Raw genomic sequence first — 18380 nt, forward strand, 5'->3', positions numbered from 1 at the left:
CCGTTCCGGGTTTTACGTAAGGGAACGGCTACTTTCACCTTAGACATGGGCGGCAAGAGTGAACTAGTCTCGGTGTCCCGGCTCAAACCTGCCCATTTGGACCCGGATCAACCAGTCCTGGTCAGGCAAACCCCTAGGAGAGGCCGACCTCCGTTAGTTCCGCCCAGTCCAGAAACCCCCGTTCCGACAGTTCCTCCAGGACCCCCCGTTTCGGCAGTTCCTCCAGGACCCCCCGTGCCGGTAGTTCCTCCAGAACCTCTCGTTCCGGCTGTTCCACCAAGTCCGGAACCTCCGGCTCCTGTGGTTCAGGCTGTCCCTCTCCGTACTCGTTATGGTCGCGAAATCCGGCTCCCAGCTAGGTTCCGCACCTCGGGTTCTGGGGGGGTTCATGTAGCGACCATAGAGAATGGTCCAGGTCGTCGAACCCTCGGATTGGCCAGCGAGGGCACGTGGGAACGCGACCATGGGGATTGGTCCAGGGAACGACATCGCTGATTGGCCAGCGATGTCATGTGCGCGTTTGGCGCCCGATTTAGTCAGTTCGGCGAAGTCTTCAAGGAAGACAGTAAGTTTGTATTGGTTGTCCTGTACCTTGTTGTTTAACTCTGTATTCGTGTATTGCGGCTGCAATAAACTTCGTCTACAACCAACAAGTTTCGGACTCGCCATAACATGAACTATTTGTGTGTGGCAATCTTGAGTCATACTTAATGAAGGAATGACTCAAATGGCCCAATCTGCACTTTGTGATTCTAGAACAAGAAATTGCAGGTGATGGTTTACAAAATAAAAAACACAAAGTCCTGGAGTAACTCAACGGGTCAGGCAGCAACTCTGGAGAACATGGATAGGTGACGTTTCGGGTCGCGTCCCTTCTACAGATCTGTAATTCTACATTTGCAATGAAATGTTAATTAAAAAAAGATCAGGGTCCTTTCCCCACGGTTCCGTGAGCCCATCCTGTGCCCCCCCCCTCCTCCTCTCCCCCACCCCCTCCTCCTCAGCCCCTCCTCCTCACCCCCACCTCTCCCCCACCCACCTCCCCACTCCCATCCCCACCTCCCCACTCCCATCCCCACTCCCATCCCCACCCCCTCCTCCTCACCCCCTCCTCTCCCCCACCCATCCCCACCCCCACCTCCTCCTCCTCACCCCCTCCTCTCCCCCACCCCTCCCCACCCCCTCCTCTCCCCCACCCCTCCCGGTCCAGCCCCACGCTGGTTGCAACACGGGTCGGGGTCACGAGTCCAACAAGCGCCGTCTGTTCTGCCGGGAAATGTCTGACTCACTCGCGCTGCTTGTGACCTTTCGCCTACTTGTGTGTGTGTGTGTGACTTGTGTGTGTGTGTGTGACTTGTGTGTGTGTGTGTGTGTGTGTGTGTGGGGGGGACTTGTGTGTGTGTGACTTGTGTGTGTGTGTGTGGGGGACTTGTGTGTGTGTGTGTGTGTGTGTGTGTGTGGGACTTGTGTGTGTGTGTGTGTGTGTGTGTGTGTGTGTGTGGGACTTGTGTGTGTGGGACGTGTGTGTGTGGGACGTGTGTGTGTATGTGTGGGACGTGTGTGTGTGTGTGTGTGTGTGTGTGAGCCCATCCCGTGCCCCCCCCCCAATCTCCTCCCCAACTCCCCGCCATCTCCTCCATGAGACGCCGCCCATTCTGACCGACCCGTGACTGCTTTCGCTTTGCTTCGTTGACTGTTGACTGGTTGGAGCTGCTGTCAATCGCTCGGGGCCCCACCCGTCCCGTCACTGGGGGTTTAAAATCGTCGGTCCCGAGTCCAGTCCCCACTCTGGAGAAGTGAGCGGCTCACAGAAGTTAGCGAGTGTGTTACAGAGGTTAGTGAGTGTGTTACAGAAGTTAGAGTGTGTTACAGAAGTTAGTGAGTGTGTTACAGAAGTTAGTGAGTGTGTTACACGGGTTAGTGAGTGTGTTACAGAAGTTAGTGAGTGTGTTACAGAAGTTAGTGAGTGTGTTACAGAAGTTAGTGAGTGTGTTACAGAAGTTAGTGAGTGTGTTACACGGGTTAGTGAGTGTGTTACAGAAGTGAGTGTGTTACAGAAGTGAGTGTTACACGGGTTGGTGAGTGTGTTACAGAAGTTAGTGAGTGTGTTACAGAAGTGAGTGTGTTACACGGGTTGGTGAGTTTACACTCCGCTACTCGCGTTACACTCACTGGTCTTGGGGCGAGACTCGTCTTTGTTTATTCAAGTTCAAAGTAACTTTGACGACACAAATGTTTTTCCAGTATTTTACTTAAAATTTTATTCTGAGAAACTTTATTTTTGTGTCGTTGCCCCGAGACAAGACGATCTCTGCGACGAGTTGATGAACTTTATTCCCAGTGATTTGTCGGTGCGGGCGGAGGGTGAAGCTGATTTGACCCGTTTCTTCTCCACAGATTTCCGCAAATGGCAAATGTTGAAGTGGTCGCTGTTGGGAAGAGTCTGGACGGTGGAGAACAGGAGGTACCGACCGCGCCTGACCCTGGTCCCACTCGCTCCGGCCGCACACTGACCACCGCCCTGGCCGCGGTGTCCACCCCCTCCTCACCCCCACCCCCTCCTCTCCCCCACCCCCTCCTCACCCCACCCCCTCCTCACCCCACCCCCTCCTCTCCCCCACCCCCTCCTCCAGTCTCCCCCACCCCCTCCAGTCTCCCCCACCCCCTCCTCTCCCCCACCCCCTCCTCTCCCCCACCCCCTCCTCACCCCACCCCCTCCTCACCCCACCCCCTCCTCACCCCACCCCCTCCTCTCCCCCACCCCCTCCTCACCCCACCCCCTCCTCTCCCCACCCCCTCCTCTCCCCCACCCCCTCCTCACCCCACCCCCTCCTCTCCCCACCCCCTCCTCTCCCCCACCCCCTCCTCCAGTCTCCCCCACCCCCTCCTCTCCCCCACCCCCTCCTCCAGTCTCCCCCACCCCTCCCGGTCCAGCCCCACGCTGGTTGCAACACGGGTCGGGGTCACGAGTCCAACAAGCGCCGTCTGTTCTGCCGGGAAATGTCTGACTCACTCGCGCTGCTTGTGACCTTTCGCCTACTTGTGTGTGTGTGTGTGACTTGTGTGTGTGACTTGTGTGTGTGTGGGACTTGTGTGTGTGTGTGTGTGACTTGTGTGTGTGTGTGTGTGTGTGTGACTTGTGTGTGTGTGTGTGTGTGTGACTTGTGTGTGTGTGTGTGTGTGTGTGTGACTTGTGTGTGTGTGTGTGTGTGTGTGTGTGTGTGGGACTTGGTCACTGCCGATAACCGGCAATTGGCGTAAATGAAATGAGCGGAAAGCTTTTATTGACTTTTAATTTGGCCCTCCCCCCCTCTCTCCCTCCCTCTCTCCCTCCCTCCCCCCCTCTCTCCCCCCCTCTCTCCCCCCCTCTCTCCCTCCCTCCCCCCTCTCTCCCTCCCTCTCTCCCTCCCTCCCCCCTCTCTCCCTCCCTCCCCCCTCTCTCCCTCCCTCCCCCCTCTCTCCCTCCCTCCCCCCTCTCTCCCTCCCTCCCCCCTCTCTCCCTCCCTCCCCCCTCTCTCTCCCTCCTCCCTCCCTCCCCCTCTCTCCCTCCCTCCCCCCTCTCTCCCTCCCTCCCCCCTCTCTCCCTCCCTCCCCCCTCTCTCCCTCCCTCCCCCCTCTCTCCCTCCCTCCCCCCTCTCTCTCCCTCCCCCCTCTCTCCCTCCCCCCTCCCTCCCTCCCCCCTCCCTCCCTCCCCCTCCCTCCCTCCCCCCTCTCTCTCCCTCCCCCCTCTCTCTCCCTCCTCCCTCCCCCCTCTCTCCCTCCCTCCCCTCTCCCTCCCTCCTCTCCCTCTTTTTTCTATTTAGCAAATTCTTTTTTTATTTCCTTGCTTTAAGCACAAAAGAAACCTTGCTGTTTTGTTAAAATTGCTCTTTATTTTAGTTTATAAAATCGCGTCACAATTCCTCAAAATGGCTGCAGAAGTTTATTTTGGGCCATTTGGATGAAAATCCCAGTTCAAGTCGCCCCACTTTGTGGAGCATGTGGGGATTTGAGCCCAGTCTGCTGGGGTGTTGTACGTGTCCAAATGCACAACAAATTTCTTCTTGATGAAATTAATATATTGTATGAAATCTTGTTTGTAATCTAAACCCTTTTATCTGCAAAGCAGCAGGTCACGATCTTCAAACATCAGTCATTGTGGATTTGTTTTACTCCATCAGTCCAGAAGTGAATTTGAAGTTAATGTTGTTGCATCTCCTGTGATAACATTTTAACTAGAAACCAATTTTGCTGATGAGTAGGTTCAAGCTTTGGGTTGTAGAAAGATTTAATCTCAGTGGACGGTTTTGTGAAATTAGATGTAACAGCTGGAGAAATTGAGCATAACCTTTTGGCCGAGCTGTGATTCCATAGCAGAGTCTGGGGAGGCAACAATGTTGTCGTTCGGTGTCTGGCTGGTAATTACCTGGACTCCAGTGAAATTTATCACAACTGTGTAGCAACCCATGTGAATATAAAAATTGTTAAGAATAGCATTCATAAATTCTGCAAGTCTATACAAAATGTGCTAGATCAGTTTTGCTGTAATGCTTTTGAGTGTAAATTTGATGCAGTCTGTTTTGTTTTATACCTCTGCATTCTCTCAATTTGCACTTGAATGGAAAAGGAGTTTTAGTAGAGAATAACAGGTTCAGAGTGAATGAGGTGGAACAAATCCGTATCGAAGTTGACGGAATTTCATTTGATGTCAGCTGATGGAAGGAAAATCTTGTTTTGACAAATCTGAGCTTTGAGATTGTAATGAGTAAATGAAACCAGTAATGCCAAATTTGGTGTGTAGTGGGCAGTGAGGAAGAATATCTAATGTCTCTATCACTTGGGAAAGTATTCAAAGTAATAGCAAATGGAGTTTCACTGTGGTAATGCAAACCAAGGGAAGACTTGCATGGTGTTGTGAAGAAGGCATTTGGCAAGCTTGTTCTTGCTGGGATCATTGGTGAGACCACACTTGGGATGCTGTGTGCAGCTATAGGAAGAATGTCAAAGTTGGGAAGGATGCAGATGAGATTCACCAGAATGTTGACTGAACTGAAGTTATAAAGCAGTTAGAGGTTGGGATGTTTTTCTTTGGAGTGTAGAAGGCTGAGCGATGACTTTCTTGTTTCCAGCCTGCGAAGTATTCTTGAGCTGTAGAAGATCATGAGGGGCGGGGATGAAATGAACAATCTGTTATTCCCAGGTTACAGGATTCTAAAACTAAAGGACATAGTCTTGAGGGGCGGAGGAGAGATTTGGGGGGGGGGGGGGGGGAGACACGCAACATTGTCTGTATTTGGAATAAGCTGCTGGTGGAGGAAGCTGTAGAAGCAGAGGAAATTGAGACATTTAGACAGATATCTGGATAGGAAGGGTTTAGAGGACTATGGGACCAGCCCAGTATGTTAAATGTGCCTGCATCGACATGTTGGGCTGACCGGCCTATTTCTGTGCTGTACAGCTCTCTGACTGAGGGAATAAAGGTTTGCCGAGGATGGACATGGCATTTGGAACCTGGCAGGCTCCCTCTCCAATGAAAGATCTACAATTGTGGAGGGGTTTTGACAAAAATTCGGTGGATCATTGAGGTGTGGAGATCCTCCCAGAGCAGTGTTCAGATTGAACCTATGCAGGAGAGCAGATTTGATCAGTGTAAAAGCGCAGCGGTAGAGTTGCTGCTTTACAGCGAATGCAGCGCCGGAGACTCAGGTTCGATCCTGACTACGGGTGCTGCACTGTAAGGAGTTTGTACTTTCTCCCCGTGACCTGCGTGGGTTTTCTCCGAGATCTTCGGTTTCCTCCCACACTCCAAAGACGTACAGGTATGTAGGTTAATTGGCTGGGTAAATGTAAAAATTGTCCCTAGTGGGTGTAGGATAGTGTTAATGTACGGGGATCGCTGGGCGGCACGGACTTGGAGGGCCGAAAAGGCCTGTTTCCGGCTGTATAGATATGATATGATATGATACATTAGAAACATAGAAAATAGGTGCAGTAGGAGGCCTTTTGGCCTTTCGAGCCAGCACCGCCATTCATTGTGATCATGGCTGATCATCCACGATCAGCAACCCGTTCTACCTTCTCCCCATGTCCCTTGATTCTGCTAGCCCCAAGAGCTCTATCTAACTCTCTTTTAAACTCATCCAGTGAATTGGCCTCCACTGTCCTCTCTGGCAGAGAATTCCACAAATTCACAACTCTTGGTGAAAATGTTTTTTCTCATCTCAGTTTTAAATGGCTTCCCCTTTATTCTTAGACTGTGGCCCCTGGTTCTGGACTCCCCCAACATTGGGAACATTTTTCCTGCATCTAGCTTGTCCAGTCCTTTTATAATTTTGTTTCTACAAGATCCCCTCTCATCCTTCTAAATTCCAGTGAATACAAGCCCAATCTTTCCACATATGACAGTCCCACCATCCCGGGGATTAACCTTGTTAACCTATGCTGCACTGCCTCAATAGCAAGGATGTCCTTCCTCAAATTAGGAGACCAAAACTGCACACAATACTCCAGATGTCGTCTCACCAGGGTCCTGTACAAATGCCGAAGGACCTCTTTACTCCTATACTCAAATCCTCTCGTTATGAAGGCCAACAAGCCATTAGCTTTCTTCACTGCCTGCTGTACCTGCTGCATGTTTACTTTCAGTGACTGGTGTACAAGGACACCCAGGTCTCATTGCACTTCCCTTTTTCCTAATCTGACACCATTGAGATAATAATCTGTCTCCTTGTTCTTGCCGCCAAAGTAGATATCCTCACATTTATCTACATTATATACTGAATCTGCCCACTCACTCAACCTGTCCAAGTCACCCTGCAACCTCCTAGCATCCTCTTCGCAGTTCACACTGCTACCCAGCTTTGTGTCATCTGCAAATTTGTGGTGTTACTTTTAATTCCATCACCTAAATCATTAATATATATTGTAAATAGTTGAGGCCCCAGCACCGAGCCTTGCGGCACTCCACTCGCTACTGCCTGCCATTCTGACCCGTTTATTCCTACTCTTTGCTTCCTGTCTACCAACCAATTCTCTATCCATGTTAATACCCTACCCCCAATACCATGTGCTCTAATTTTGCCCACTAATCTCCTGTGTGGGACCTTATCAAAGGCTTTCTGAAAGTCTAGATACACTACATCCACTGGCTCTCCTTCATCCATTTTACTTGTCACATCCTCAAAAAATTCCAGAAGATTAGTCAAGCAGGATTTCCCTTTCATAAATCCATGCTGACTTTTACTGCTGTCCAAATGTGCCGTTATCAGGGATGTCACCGGATATCCGCTCCGGCACCTCTGTAAAAACAAAAGGCAAAATAAACTAGCGGGGAATTTAACAGCAGCCGCTCCGGCACTTAAACAATTAGCGCTGCAACACTGGCCATTATTACTACCGGCCATTATTACTACTGGCCATTATTACTACTTTAATAATTGACACCAGCATCTTCCCCACTACCGATGTCAGGCTAACTGGTCTATAATTCCCCGTTTTCTCTCTCGCTCCTTTCTTGAAAAGTGGGTTAACATTAGCTACCCTCCAATCCGCAGGTACTGATCCTGAATCTATTGAACATTGGAAAATGATCACACATGCGTCCACGATTTCTAGAGCCACCTCCTTGAGTACCCTGGGATGCAGACCATCAGGCCCTGGGGATTTATCAGCCTTCAGTCCCATCAGTCTACCCTATACTATTTCACGCCTAATGCAAATTTCTTTCAGTTCCTCTGTCGCCCTAGATCCTCTGTCCTCTAGTACATCTGGGAGATTGTTTGTGTCCTCAGTGAAGACAGAACCAAGGTACCTGTTCAACTCTTCTGCCATTTCCTTGTTCCCCATAATAGTTTCAACTGTTTCTGCCTTCAAGGGACCCACATTTGTCTTTACTAACCTTTTTCTCTTAACATACCTAAAGAAGCTTTTACTATCCTTTATATTCTTGGTGATCTCACCTTCGTACTTCATCTTTTCACCCCATATTGCCCTTTTTGTTACCTCTTGATGTCCTTTCAAAGTTACCCAATCCTCTGGCTTCCTGCCACTCTTTTCTATGTTATACACCTTTTCTTTTAGTTTTATACTATAGACAATAGGCTGCCTTCGAGCCAGCACCACCATTCAATGTGATCATGGCTGATCATTTTCAATCAGTACCCCATTCCTGCCTTCTCCCCATACCCCCTGACTCCGCTATCCTTAAGAGCTCTATCTAGCTCTCTCTTGAATGCATTCAGAGAATTGGCCTCCACTGCCCTCTGAGGCAGAGAATTCCACATCTCAGTTCTAAATGGCCTGCCCCTTATTCTTAAGCTGTGGCCCCTTGTTCTGGACTCCCCCAACATTGGGAACATGTTTCCTGCCTCTAACGTGTCCAACCCCTTAATAATCTTATACGTTTCAATAAGATCCCCTCTCCTTCTAAATTCCAGTGTATACAAGTCTAGTCGCTCCAGTCTTTCAACATATGACAGTCCCACCATTCCAGGAATTAACCTAGTAAACCTACGCTGCACGCCCTCAATAACAAGAATATCCTTCCTCAAATTTGGAGACCAAAACTGCACACAGTACTCCAGGTGCGGTCTCACTAGGGCCCTGTACAACTGCAGAAGGACCTCTTTGCTCCTATACTCAACTCCCCTTATTATGAAGGCCAACATTCCATTGGCTTTCTTCACTGCCTGCTGTACCTGCATGCTTCCTTTCAGTGACTGATGCACTAGGACACCCAGATCTCGTTGTACGTCCCCTTTTCCTAACTTGACACCATTCAGATAATAATCTGCCTTCTTATTCTTACCACCAAAGTGGATAACCTCACACTTATCCACATTAAACTGCATCTGCCATGCATCCGCCCACTCACACAACCTGTCCAAGTCACCCTGCAACCTCATAGCATCTTCCTCACAGTTCACACTACCACCCAGCTTTGTATCATCTGCAAATTTGTCCCTAACTTCCCTTGTCAGCCACGGTTGCCTCTTACTCCCCTTAGAATCTTTCTTCCTCTTTGAAATCTGTATCTGAAATATAAAAAATAATATGAAAAAAATATGAAAATGAAATGATCCTGCATCTTCTGGATTATGCTTAGAAATTCCTGCCATTGCTGTTCCCCTGTCATTCCTGCTAGGATCCCTTTCCAGTCGACTTTGGCCAGCTCATCTCTCATGCCTTCATAGTCCCCTTTGTTGAACTGCAACACTGACCCTTCTGATTTAACCTTCTCCCTCTCAAATTGCAGATTAAAACATATCATATTATGATCATTACCTCCATTACCTTGAGTTCCTTTCCTTTACCTTGAGTTCCCATATTAAATCTGGTTCATTAGACAACACAAAAATCCAGAATTGCCTTTCCTCTGGTAGGCTCCAATACATTCTGTTAGTGTCACCTGTATTGCAGAAAGAAAGAGCAGGAGAAGAAATATGAAAGAGTTACTCTGATTGTGGAAAAGAATGGTTTCACAGACTATGTGCTCAGTCTTTGTACAATTTCAGCCAAGCTACCATGAGAGAATAGGCACAAAATGTTGGAGTAACTCAGTAGGACAGGCAACATCTCTGGAAAGAAGGAAAGGGTGGTGTTTCGGGTTGAGACCCTTCGGTCCGATAGAACTGATCTTGTGTAAATGGTCAACCTTTTGAGACGAGGTGCTCCTCCTGTTGGGCTATCGAGAACTAGGGATGTAAGAAAATAACTGCAGATGCTGGTACAAATCGAAGGTATTTAAATTCACAAAATGCTGGGTGACGTTTCGGGTCGAGACCCTTCTTCAGACTGATGTCAGGGGGGCGGAACAAAGGAAGGATATAGGTGGAGACAGGAAGATAGAAGGAGAACTGGGAAGGGGATGGGGAAGAGAGGGACAGAGGAACTATCTAAAGTTGGAGAAGTCAATGTTCATACTGCTGGGCTGCAAGCTGCCCAGGTGAAATATGAGGTGCTGTTCCTCCAATTTCTGGTGGGCCTCACTGTGGCACTGGAGGCCCATGACAGAAAGGTCAGACTGGGAATGGGAGGGGGAGTTGAAGTGCTCAGCCACCGGGAGATCAGGTTGGTTACGGCAGACTGAGCGAAGGTGTTGAACGAAACGATTGCCGAGCCTGTGTTTGGTTTTGCCAATGTAAAGAAGTTGACATCTAGAGCAGCGGATGCAATAGATGAGGTTGGAGGAGGTGCAGGTGAACCTCTGTCTCATCGTCGATGCTGGTAATTCAATGGGCTGGTAATTCACAAACGTAATGGGATTTGAATCTTTGAAATTCGGCCTCAATTGTGTATATTCAAAATGAAAACTTTAAAACTTTGGGTGGGGATGGTGTAGAAGATCCATGTGCAAGGGGCTGAATATTCTACCCCATTGCTGGTAACGTGAAGTGGGAGGTGACATATTGAGACCTGATTTCGGGCTTGTGTTAATGGAATAAATATCATAACTTTATTTCAGAATGTGGTGAACAGGGTTACCAACCTGCCTCTTGTGAGCTCTGCCTATGATATGGTGTCAGCTGTTTATACAAACACCAAGGAGAACCACCCGTACATGAAGACTGTGTGCGATGTTGCTGAGCAGGGAGTGAAGGCAATCTCTGCCGTGGCTGTCAGTGGTGCCAAGCCTATCATCAATAAGTTGGAACCTCAAAGTAAGACATGGAATTGGTTGCATTCTGATTTGAGACCTTAACGCTACATCTCATGGTGATGTAGAGAGGTAGTTGTGATTGAGCTGAGTTTCCAACTGCCACTTGGCCTGTTCGTAAGAAGCTTCAAGACCTGAAATGATTTCAGTTTCTCTTTCTGCTCCTAATGAAGTGTTTCTTAAGGGCATCCATACAAAGTATTGACCATGATCTGTAAACATTTGTCACTTATGCCCTTAATTCTGGACTTTTGCGACAAGTACAAATGTACTCTGGACCACTACCTGATGTGGACTTCTAGCAGGAAGATTGTGTTGCACAACTTGACCAACCAGGTCATGGCAATATGGGGAGTGGTGTTTGCAACAACACAAGGTTGTTGTGTAATTGTAGGGGGGGGGGGGGGTATTGCATTTGTAAGTAATATGTAACTAAACTGGGTTCTCTTCAGTTGCAGCAGCTAATGAATATGCCTGTATGGGTTTGGATAAACTGGAAGAAAAGCTTCCAATCCTGCAACAATCCACACCCCAGGTAAGGAAAGTCTGCCCTGCAAAAGTGGTTTTGGAAAGGTGTGCACACTTCAGCTTTGGGGGGGCACGGGCTTCATTTAGTATAACCTTCACTTGTAAGATTGCAGAGTTCAATATCTGACTAGTCAGTGAAGTATATTAAAGACTTTCTTTCAACGTAATTCCTGTAAGCTATTTAAATTGTAAGTGTTGCCATTCAAAGTGCTATTCTCTCTGAACAAATGTAATTGGCTGAATTTTAAAGTTTACATTGTGTTATGGTAATGGAAAGTTAATCAATTCAACAATTACAAATGAGCAAAAGTTCATAATGGTGAAAACCAGAAAGTTGCATCTAGATGGAACTTTGTTCTTTTAGAAGTACAGGGGTTGCCATTGGACACCGAATTATCCTCTTTGCAGGTTGTTGCAGACACCAAGGAGCTTGTTTCAACCACCATCATTGGAGCAAAAGATGCAGTCTCCAACACTGTGACTGGTGTAGTTGACATGGCCAAGGGGGCTGTGCACAATAGCATTGAAAAGACCAGAAATGTGGTGGCTGAAGGAGTAAACACTGTCATGACATCCAAGGTTGGCCAGATGGTGTCCACTGGTGTGGACAACGCACTCAATAAATCTGAGGAGATGGTCGATCATTATCTTCCTTTGACTGAAGAAGAGCTAGGTAAGAAACTTGATTTGCTGCCTTGTATAAATTGCCTTGTGTGGTGGGCAGTAAGGTTGGATACTGTGCAAACCAATCAGTGTTGTCAGTCTTTATCTTAAACCTTCTGAATCAATGTTTTTAGACGTGGTCGAAGAACATTTCGCCTACCCAGGGGGTAAATTTGTTGATTCTGGATTTGTACAAATTGACTGACTGTGTTTGGTTCTGGTATACTGGTATCGGTTCATCATTAGACAGTTATGACTTTCTTTGTGCACTGCCACACCAGCAGTCTTCGATATGGTGGACACCAATTATTGTGGTTGTCTAACAACACAAGTGGACACTTTGACCATCACCTACCGATAAATATACTTCCTGTCTTTGCTGTAAATTCTATCCATGTGTTTGAACAAAAATGATCTTTGCCTATCCTGTCGCTCCATACCAACATCCTGATGAATCTCCTAGTACAATTTTTCCTGCTGACCAGTACTGACCACTACTCCAGTTGTACCATAACCAATATTTTAAAGTTGTATTGTCTCATGATCGATGCCTTGGCTAATGAAGACGAATATCTGGTGTTCCACATTATCTACCTGTGGTGCTATCTTCAGGGTTTGTTGGAACTTGTACAAATTCCCTCTGTTCCTCAATGCACCTGGGGCCCTTCCTATTGTGTGTGTCCAACTTATTATTGTGTGTGTCCAACTTTTAATGGTTCTCAAAGTGCACCACCTTGCTTAAGTTCCTCCACCTATTCCTCTGTCCACTTCTTCAACTAATCAGTGTGGTCCTGCAGGCTACAACTAATCTTGTTCTAAATCGAGGGATCCCAACCTGAGGTAAATTTACCCCGGAGGTAAATTTCACCTACCATGGGGTAAATTTGTTGATTCTGGATTTGTACATATTGACTGACTGTTTGGTTCTGGTATACTGGTATCTGTTCATTCGTTGTTCATAAGTGAAATGACATTGTTATGTGTTATTATTGTTATTTGAACTTAAAATAATAATAATGTTAAAAACAGTATTTTAAAATTTACCCTTTGTCGGTTGCTTTGTTATGGTAGAAGTGTAAACTCAAATTACTGAACAAAACAGGGTGGGGGTAAATTTACTTTTGAAAAGTTCCAATGGGGTAAATGGGATGAAAAAGGTAGGGAACCCCTGTTCTAAATGGTGTCAACTGTTGCCATCTACAAAGTTACCACTATGCCTTTTCATCTCCAGATATGGTCATCAAATGATAATGGCTCCAGCACTACTCCCTGTCTACAGGTCGTAAGCTTCCAGTTGCAAAAACAATTCTCTACCCCATTACCATGCAAATTCTGCCAACATGCCTTAAATCTCAGGATTGCAACCTATTGAACTAGTTTCACATTTGAGACTTTATCAAAGACTTTCACTGGAGTCTGAGCAAGTTGTGAAGTCTGATATATTCCATTCTGTCCCTACTGACTCCACTGGCAGTTCCATTCCAATGCTAGATTTCTTGTCAATTGGAACTTGCAATTATGGATAGGATCAGAAGTTTGAAAGAAACTATTGAAATAGTCTCAACAATACATAGATACATAGACAATAGATGCAGGAGTAAGCCATTCGGCCCTTCGAGCCAGCACCGCCATTCAATGTGATCATGGCTGATCATCTACTATCAGTACCCCGTTCCTGCCTTCTCCCCATATCCCTTGATTCCACTAGCCCAGTGAATCGGCCTCCACTGCCATCTGAGGCAGAAAATTCCAGATTCACAACTCTCTGGGCGAAAAGGTTTATCCTTGCCTCAGTTCTAAATGGCCTACCCCTTATTCTTAAACTGTGGCCCCCTGGTTCTGGATTCCCCCAACATTGGGAACATGTTTTCTTCATCTAGCTCGTCCATTTCCCTTAATTTTATGTTTCTACTAGACCGTGGACTCGTTGGGCCCAAACCTCTCCTGCGTTGGTGCAGCATCCTCTCCTCCCCTCCCCTCCCTCCCCTCGAGAGTTTTAGTATATAGATAAGATCCCCTCTCATCCTTCTAAATTCGAAGCAAACACAAGCCCAGTTGCTCCAGTCTTTCATCATATGACAATCCTGCCATCCCAGGAATTAACCTCGTGAACCTCCGCTGCACTCCGTCAATAGCAAGAATGTCCTTCCTCAAATTAGGAGACCAAAACTGCACACAATACTCCAGGTGTAATCGCACCAGGGCCCTGAACAACTGCAGAAGGACATCTTTGCTCCTAAACTCATCTCGTTATGAAGGCCAACATGCCATTAGCTTTCTTCACTGCCTGCTGTTCCAGTATGCTTACTTTCATTGACTGATGTGCAAGGACACCCAGGTCTTGTACTTCACCTTTTCCTAACCTGACACCATTCAGATAATAATCTGCCTTCCTGTTCTTACCACCTGTGGATAACCTCACAATCATGGCTTCTATATCTATTTTCAAACAAATGCTAGAAATTTCAATGCAAATGGCGGATTTGATTAGTACATTAGACACCAACTAGATTTAATGTACAGTAAATAATAATAATATCCATTTCCTGCCAGTCATGCAACACAGAAATGAGCCCATGGTGCCCCATCTACACTTGACCAAACTGCTTATATTATTATTATTATTATTAATGTACAGCAAAGTCCTGATCAGCCTCTACATTAACCTTTCCTGTATTCCAGCAAAACTGGCCACGTCTACAGAAGGTTTTGAGGTGGCCCCGGTACAAGAGCCAAGTTACTATGTGCGTTTGGGATCTTTGTCCTCAAAGGTTCGTCACAGAGCGTACCAGCACTCCACTGCAAAGATGCAGAAGGTTAGGCAAAGCAGCCAAGAAATCATCTCTCAACTTCACAACACAATGGATCTGGTAAGAATTATTTTTGCTGCTTAAACTGTAGATCAGTCACTGTATTCCTGATTCATGTCAGGCCTTCCATCCCCTTGCGGGGGCTGTGCGTGTCGTTTGCCTCGGTAGGGGTCGAGCTGCCTGTCCGTGGGTGCGGGGGGAAGAGAGGGGAAGTTTTGTTGCCTCCATCACAGTGAGGGGGTGTTTGGAGTCACTGATGGATGTTTGTGTTGGGGTCGGGTGTCCTGTGTTCTTTTCTTTTTTGCTGTATTTTGTGTGACTGCTGAAATTTCGCTCGGTGTTGTGCCGAGTGACAATAAAGTGTTGTTATGTTATGTTATGTTTGTACTGACATCCTATGGAATGTGTCTGATTTGTACGATTTCTCAATTTTTTGCTGTTTTTGCACATCATAAATGCTGTGCTGCTCTATAGCATTTGAGTTGCAGCTTGGATGTGGTTCAGCCCATTGAGCACAAGATGGCTCTCTGCAAGTGCACTTGTATTCCCTGTAGCTCTATTCCTATTTTCACTGTACAAGGTAGACATTTGAGATGTCCACATGTTGGATACCACATCCATTTCCTGCCAGTCATGCAACACAGAAATGAGCCCATTGTGCCCCATCTACACTTGACCAAACTGCTTGTGTTTGGCCCATATCCTTCTAAACCTTTCCTTTCCATGTACCCTTCACCATTAATTTTGGGCGGGTGGAGACCATTCCTCAGGGGCTTAAAGTCCATTTTGGTGGTAGTCCCTTGTAATGGAGTGTTGGCTGAACCGCTGAATTTCTTATGTTTAGACCTTCACTATTCTGGGGTAATAATGTGCACAGCCACAATGATGTGTGGATATTTTTGTTTGCCCAGAACATCTCTACTCTGTCTTTTATGTGAGCACCTTTCAATACTCTGCAAGGGGTATTGTACATCTAAAGGGGTTGCTGATAAAACTCAGTGTCATGCACTCTTGCTGGGGGAGAATTGGTGAGGGACAAATTTTAGGGGTTTTTCAGCATCTTATAACCAGGTTTGTTTGTAGATTGAATTGGCAAAGAAAGGAGTGGATTCAGCAAATCAGAAACTCCACGGTGTTCAGGAGAAGCTGCATCAGTCCTGGGATGATTGGGTGAAAAATCAACCTGGCGCTCAAGTAGAGGAACAAACTGCACCGAAAACAGAGGTAGGAAATAGAACTACCCTGAAATCTACAGGAGTGAAGACTCTGTACTTTTTCATCTTGAAGCTGCAGAACACTTAAACTAAAATATTTGGGTATTAGGATTAAAATACCCTAATTTCCTTGGAAATTAAATACACTTTCATTATCATGAAATAATCCAAATAGCTGCATTAAAGTTAGTGATTGTGACTTACTCCATTTGGCTATCACGAAGACTACTTAGCAAGTGCTGGACAGCTAATCTGACTTTACTGAATTGTTTAGAAGTTTGGAACTATTTGCCATTGTAAATTTTTGTTTGGCTTCCCATTGAATCTGTCACTAATTTGCATTGAATCAAATATTTTCATAAAATGCATCTAGTGGTGCAGATTTCAGGTGTAGCAGCAAACTGCTTGTTCTGAGTTGCTATGTGTGTTGCCCTAACCTCCAACCTGGTGAAATGGGTTATTTGTAATAAAAATTCTGGCTATCCACCAGATCTTGGCATTCGTTTTGGGTTTAGTTTGTAGATTTACTCGTTTAAAATTCCTTTGTTTTTATTGCAGCAACTTGAAACTCGAATGCTGACCATGACCCGTGGTCTCACCCAACAACTACAGACAACCTGTCTCACCTTGGTTTCAAACGTTCACGGTCTCCCCCAGCACATTCAAGATAAAGTACAACAGATCCGCAAAACAGCAGAGACCATCCACACTTCGTTTTCTTCTGCACATTCGTTTGGGGATCTGTCTGGGCAGCTCCTGGCACAAAGCCGGGAGCAGATGTTGAAGATCCGTGAGTCCATGGATGGGGTGATCGACTATGTGCTTCACAACACTCCCCTCAACTGGCTGGTTGGTCCTTTTGCCCCACAGCTGACTGAAAACCCTCAATCACCACCAGAGGAGATGATTGCAATGGATGAAATTAAGGAATAGTGTAACCACCCTTAAGTTCTACTTGTTGGGTAGATTGCCCTGTGCTAAACTTGTGTTAATTCTTGGCATTTAAACTTTGACCCTGCTATTTGACTAAATTTGTATTTTTAGCTTAAGAGCAATTGAACAACATTCCACCAAACTACTTTGTCTCAATTTATTTGCAGTATCCTATCAATTTCAATATCTTGTCCTGTCCCCTAGCTAGCACTGTTATTTCATTGCATGATTGCAATGTGTTTCTGTATTTCCCAATACTGATTGGGAAATTACATGTTGCAAGAGCATCAATTTTTTTACCTTTTGTGTGATGCCTGATTTTACTCACACTGCAATTTGTTCCAACGTACTAGCCAGTAAATATGTTTACTTGAAAGGGCAGTAGTACGAGCATGTGTTGGGCTTTATCTATCTGTGCATGGCGCATGGGTGCAAAGATTTGTTCTAACATTTAAACTAGTCCTCATCAGTCCCAAGTACTCTTTGCTTTAAAATGGTGTTGCTTAAAGAACTTAAACCTTTTTTTGGAGTGTGAATTGCTTGGGATAAAAAAATAACCTATGTGACACAGGGGTACTGAAGTTTCACTCGCACTTTCTTCACACACTTTCACTTGTAGTCATCCAAACATTTCATTTGTCAATGCAGCATTATTTGGGGAGTTTCTCGTTTTGAATTGGATGACATGCCAAATGTAAATGGAATTAATAGTATTGCTCTATTGTCAATAAAGGTTATAATGGCACTACCTGTTTATTCTTAAAGATATTCTCTCAATGCAGTGAGTCTCTGAAATATTGATTCTAGTGAAGTTTGTATGTTCTCCCTGTGACCATGGCGTTTTCTCCAGGTGCTCCAGTTTCCTCCCAAGTTCCAAAGATGTGCAGCTTTGTCGGTTAATTGGGTTCAGTAAATTGGCCCCATTGTGTAGAATAGAACTAGTGTATGGGTGATTGTTGGTTGGCATGGACCCCATGTGCTAAAGGGCCTGTTTGAACAATAAATTAAACTAGTCTGTGCACTGAAGTGGTATGCAAATGTACAAATTGTTTCTCCAGTGTGCATAGGTTTTTGTTTATGGTCACAAGCCCTTTACCGGAATGCCACTTCAGACTAGGGTGTGTGAAAAGGCATTTGAGATAAATGAAGTGCACACATCTAAGTGAAAACTTGAAGTACTCGATGCCTTGGGTCTTCACTAAGATTTCATACTTTAGGCTAGGGAGTGGAACTTCCTGTGCATTCTAACTAGTGAGAATGCTGCTACTTGCTGTGCTTCATTGTCTAATGTAAATCACTTAATCAGAGGTTCAATTAGATTTCTGGTAATATGCTAGGCACTCCCGAGCACAACCTTGTCTAGGCTATGGTTAACTGTCCCAATGTAAAAGTAATTTTGAATTAAAATCCTGAATTTAAATGTACATTTAATCTTGCTTTTGCAAGACTAAATATTATTTGGAAAAGAGAAATACAAATTTGATATTCTTTAAGAATTGTACAAGTTTTGGCTGTTATTAGACAATTGTTTCAGTGCTTTTGAGATGTTACAACCCTGCTTTCTATTCCCTTTCAATGGGGGAACTTCCTCACTGACGA

The 18380-nt window shown here is 45.8% G+C and overlaps 1 protein-coding gene across 1 annotated transcript; it reads left to right on the forward strand.

Moving 5' to 3' along the window:
* Nucleotides 1-1689: 1689 nt before the first annotated feature.
* LOC144607083 (perilipin-2-like) lies at nt 1690-17526 on the forward strand. The gene is made up of 8 exons (XM_078423669.1): nt 1690-1834; nt 2398-2464; nt 10442-10637; nt 11086-11168; nt 11570-11834; nt 14507-14694; nt 15718-15858; nt 16407-17526. The coding sequence occupies exons 2-8, from the start codon at nt 2408-2410 to the stop codon at nt 16779-16781; spliced, it is 1305 nt and encodes a 434-aa protein (XP_078279795.1). The 5' UTR covers nt 1690-1834; nt 2398-2407; the 3' UTR covers nt 16782-17526.
* Nucleotides 17527-18380: the final 854 nt, after the last annotated feature.

The sequence above is a fragment of the Rhinoraja longicauda genome, chromosome 28 (assembly GCF_053455715.1).
Source record: "Rhinoraja longicauda isolate Sanriku21f chromosome 28, sRhiLon1.1, whole genome shotgun sequence".
Taxonomy (NCBI): Eukaryota; Metazoa; Chordata; class Chondrichthyes; order Rajiformes; family Arhynchobatidae; genus Rhinoraja; species Rhinoraja longicauda.

Excerpts from the sequence above, each read along its gene's own strand:
- LOC144607083 (XM_078423669.1), top strand. The coding sequence starts at position 2,408 with ATGGCAAATGTTGAAGTGGTCGCTGTTGGGAAGAGTCTGGACGGTGGA. Across the intron at positions 2,465-10,441 it reads TGGACGGTGGAGAACAGGAG|AATGTGGTGAACAGGGTTAC; the intron begins GTACCGACCGCG and ends ACTTTATTTCAG. Across the intron at positions 11,169-11,569 it reads TGCAACAATCCACACCCCAG|GTTGTTGCAGACACCAAGGA; the intron begins GTAAGGAAAGTC and ends TCCTCTTTGCAG.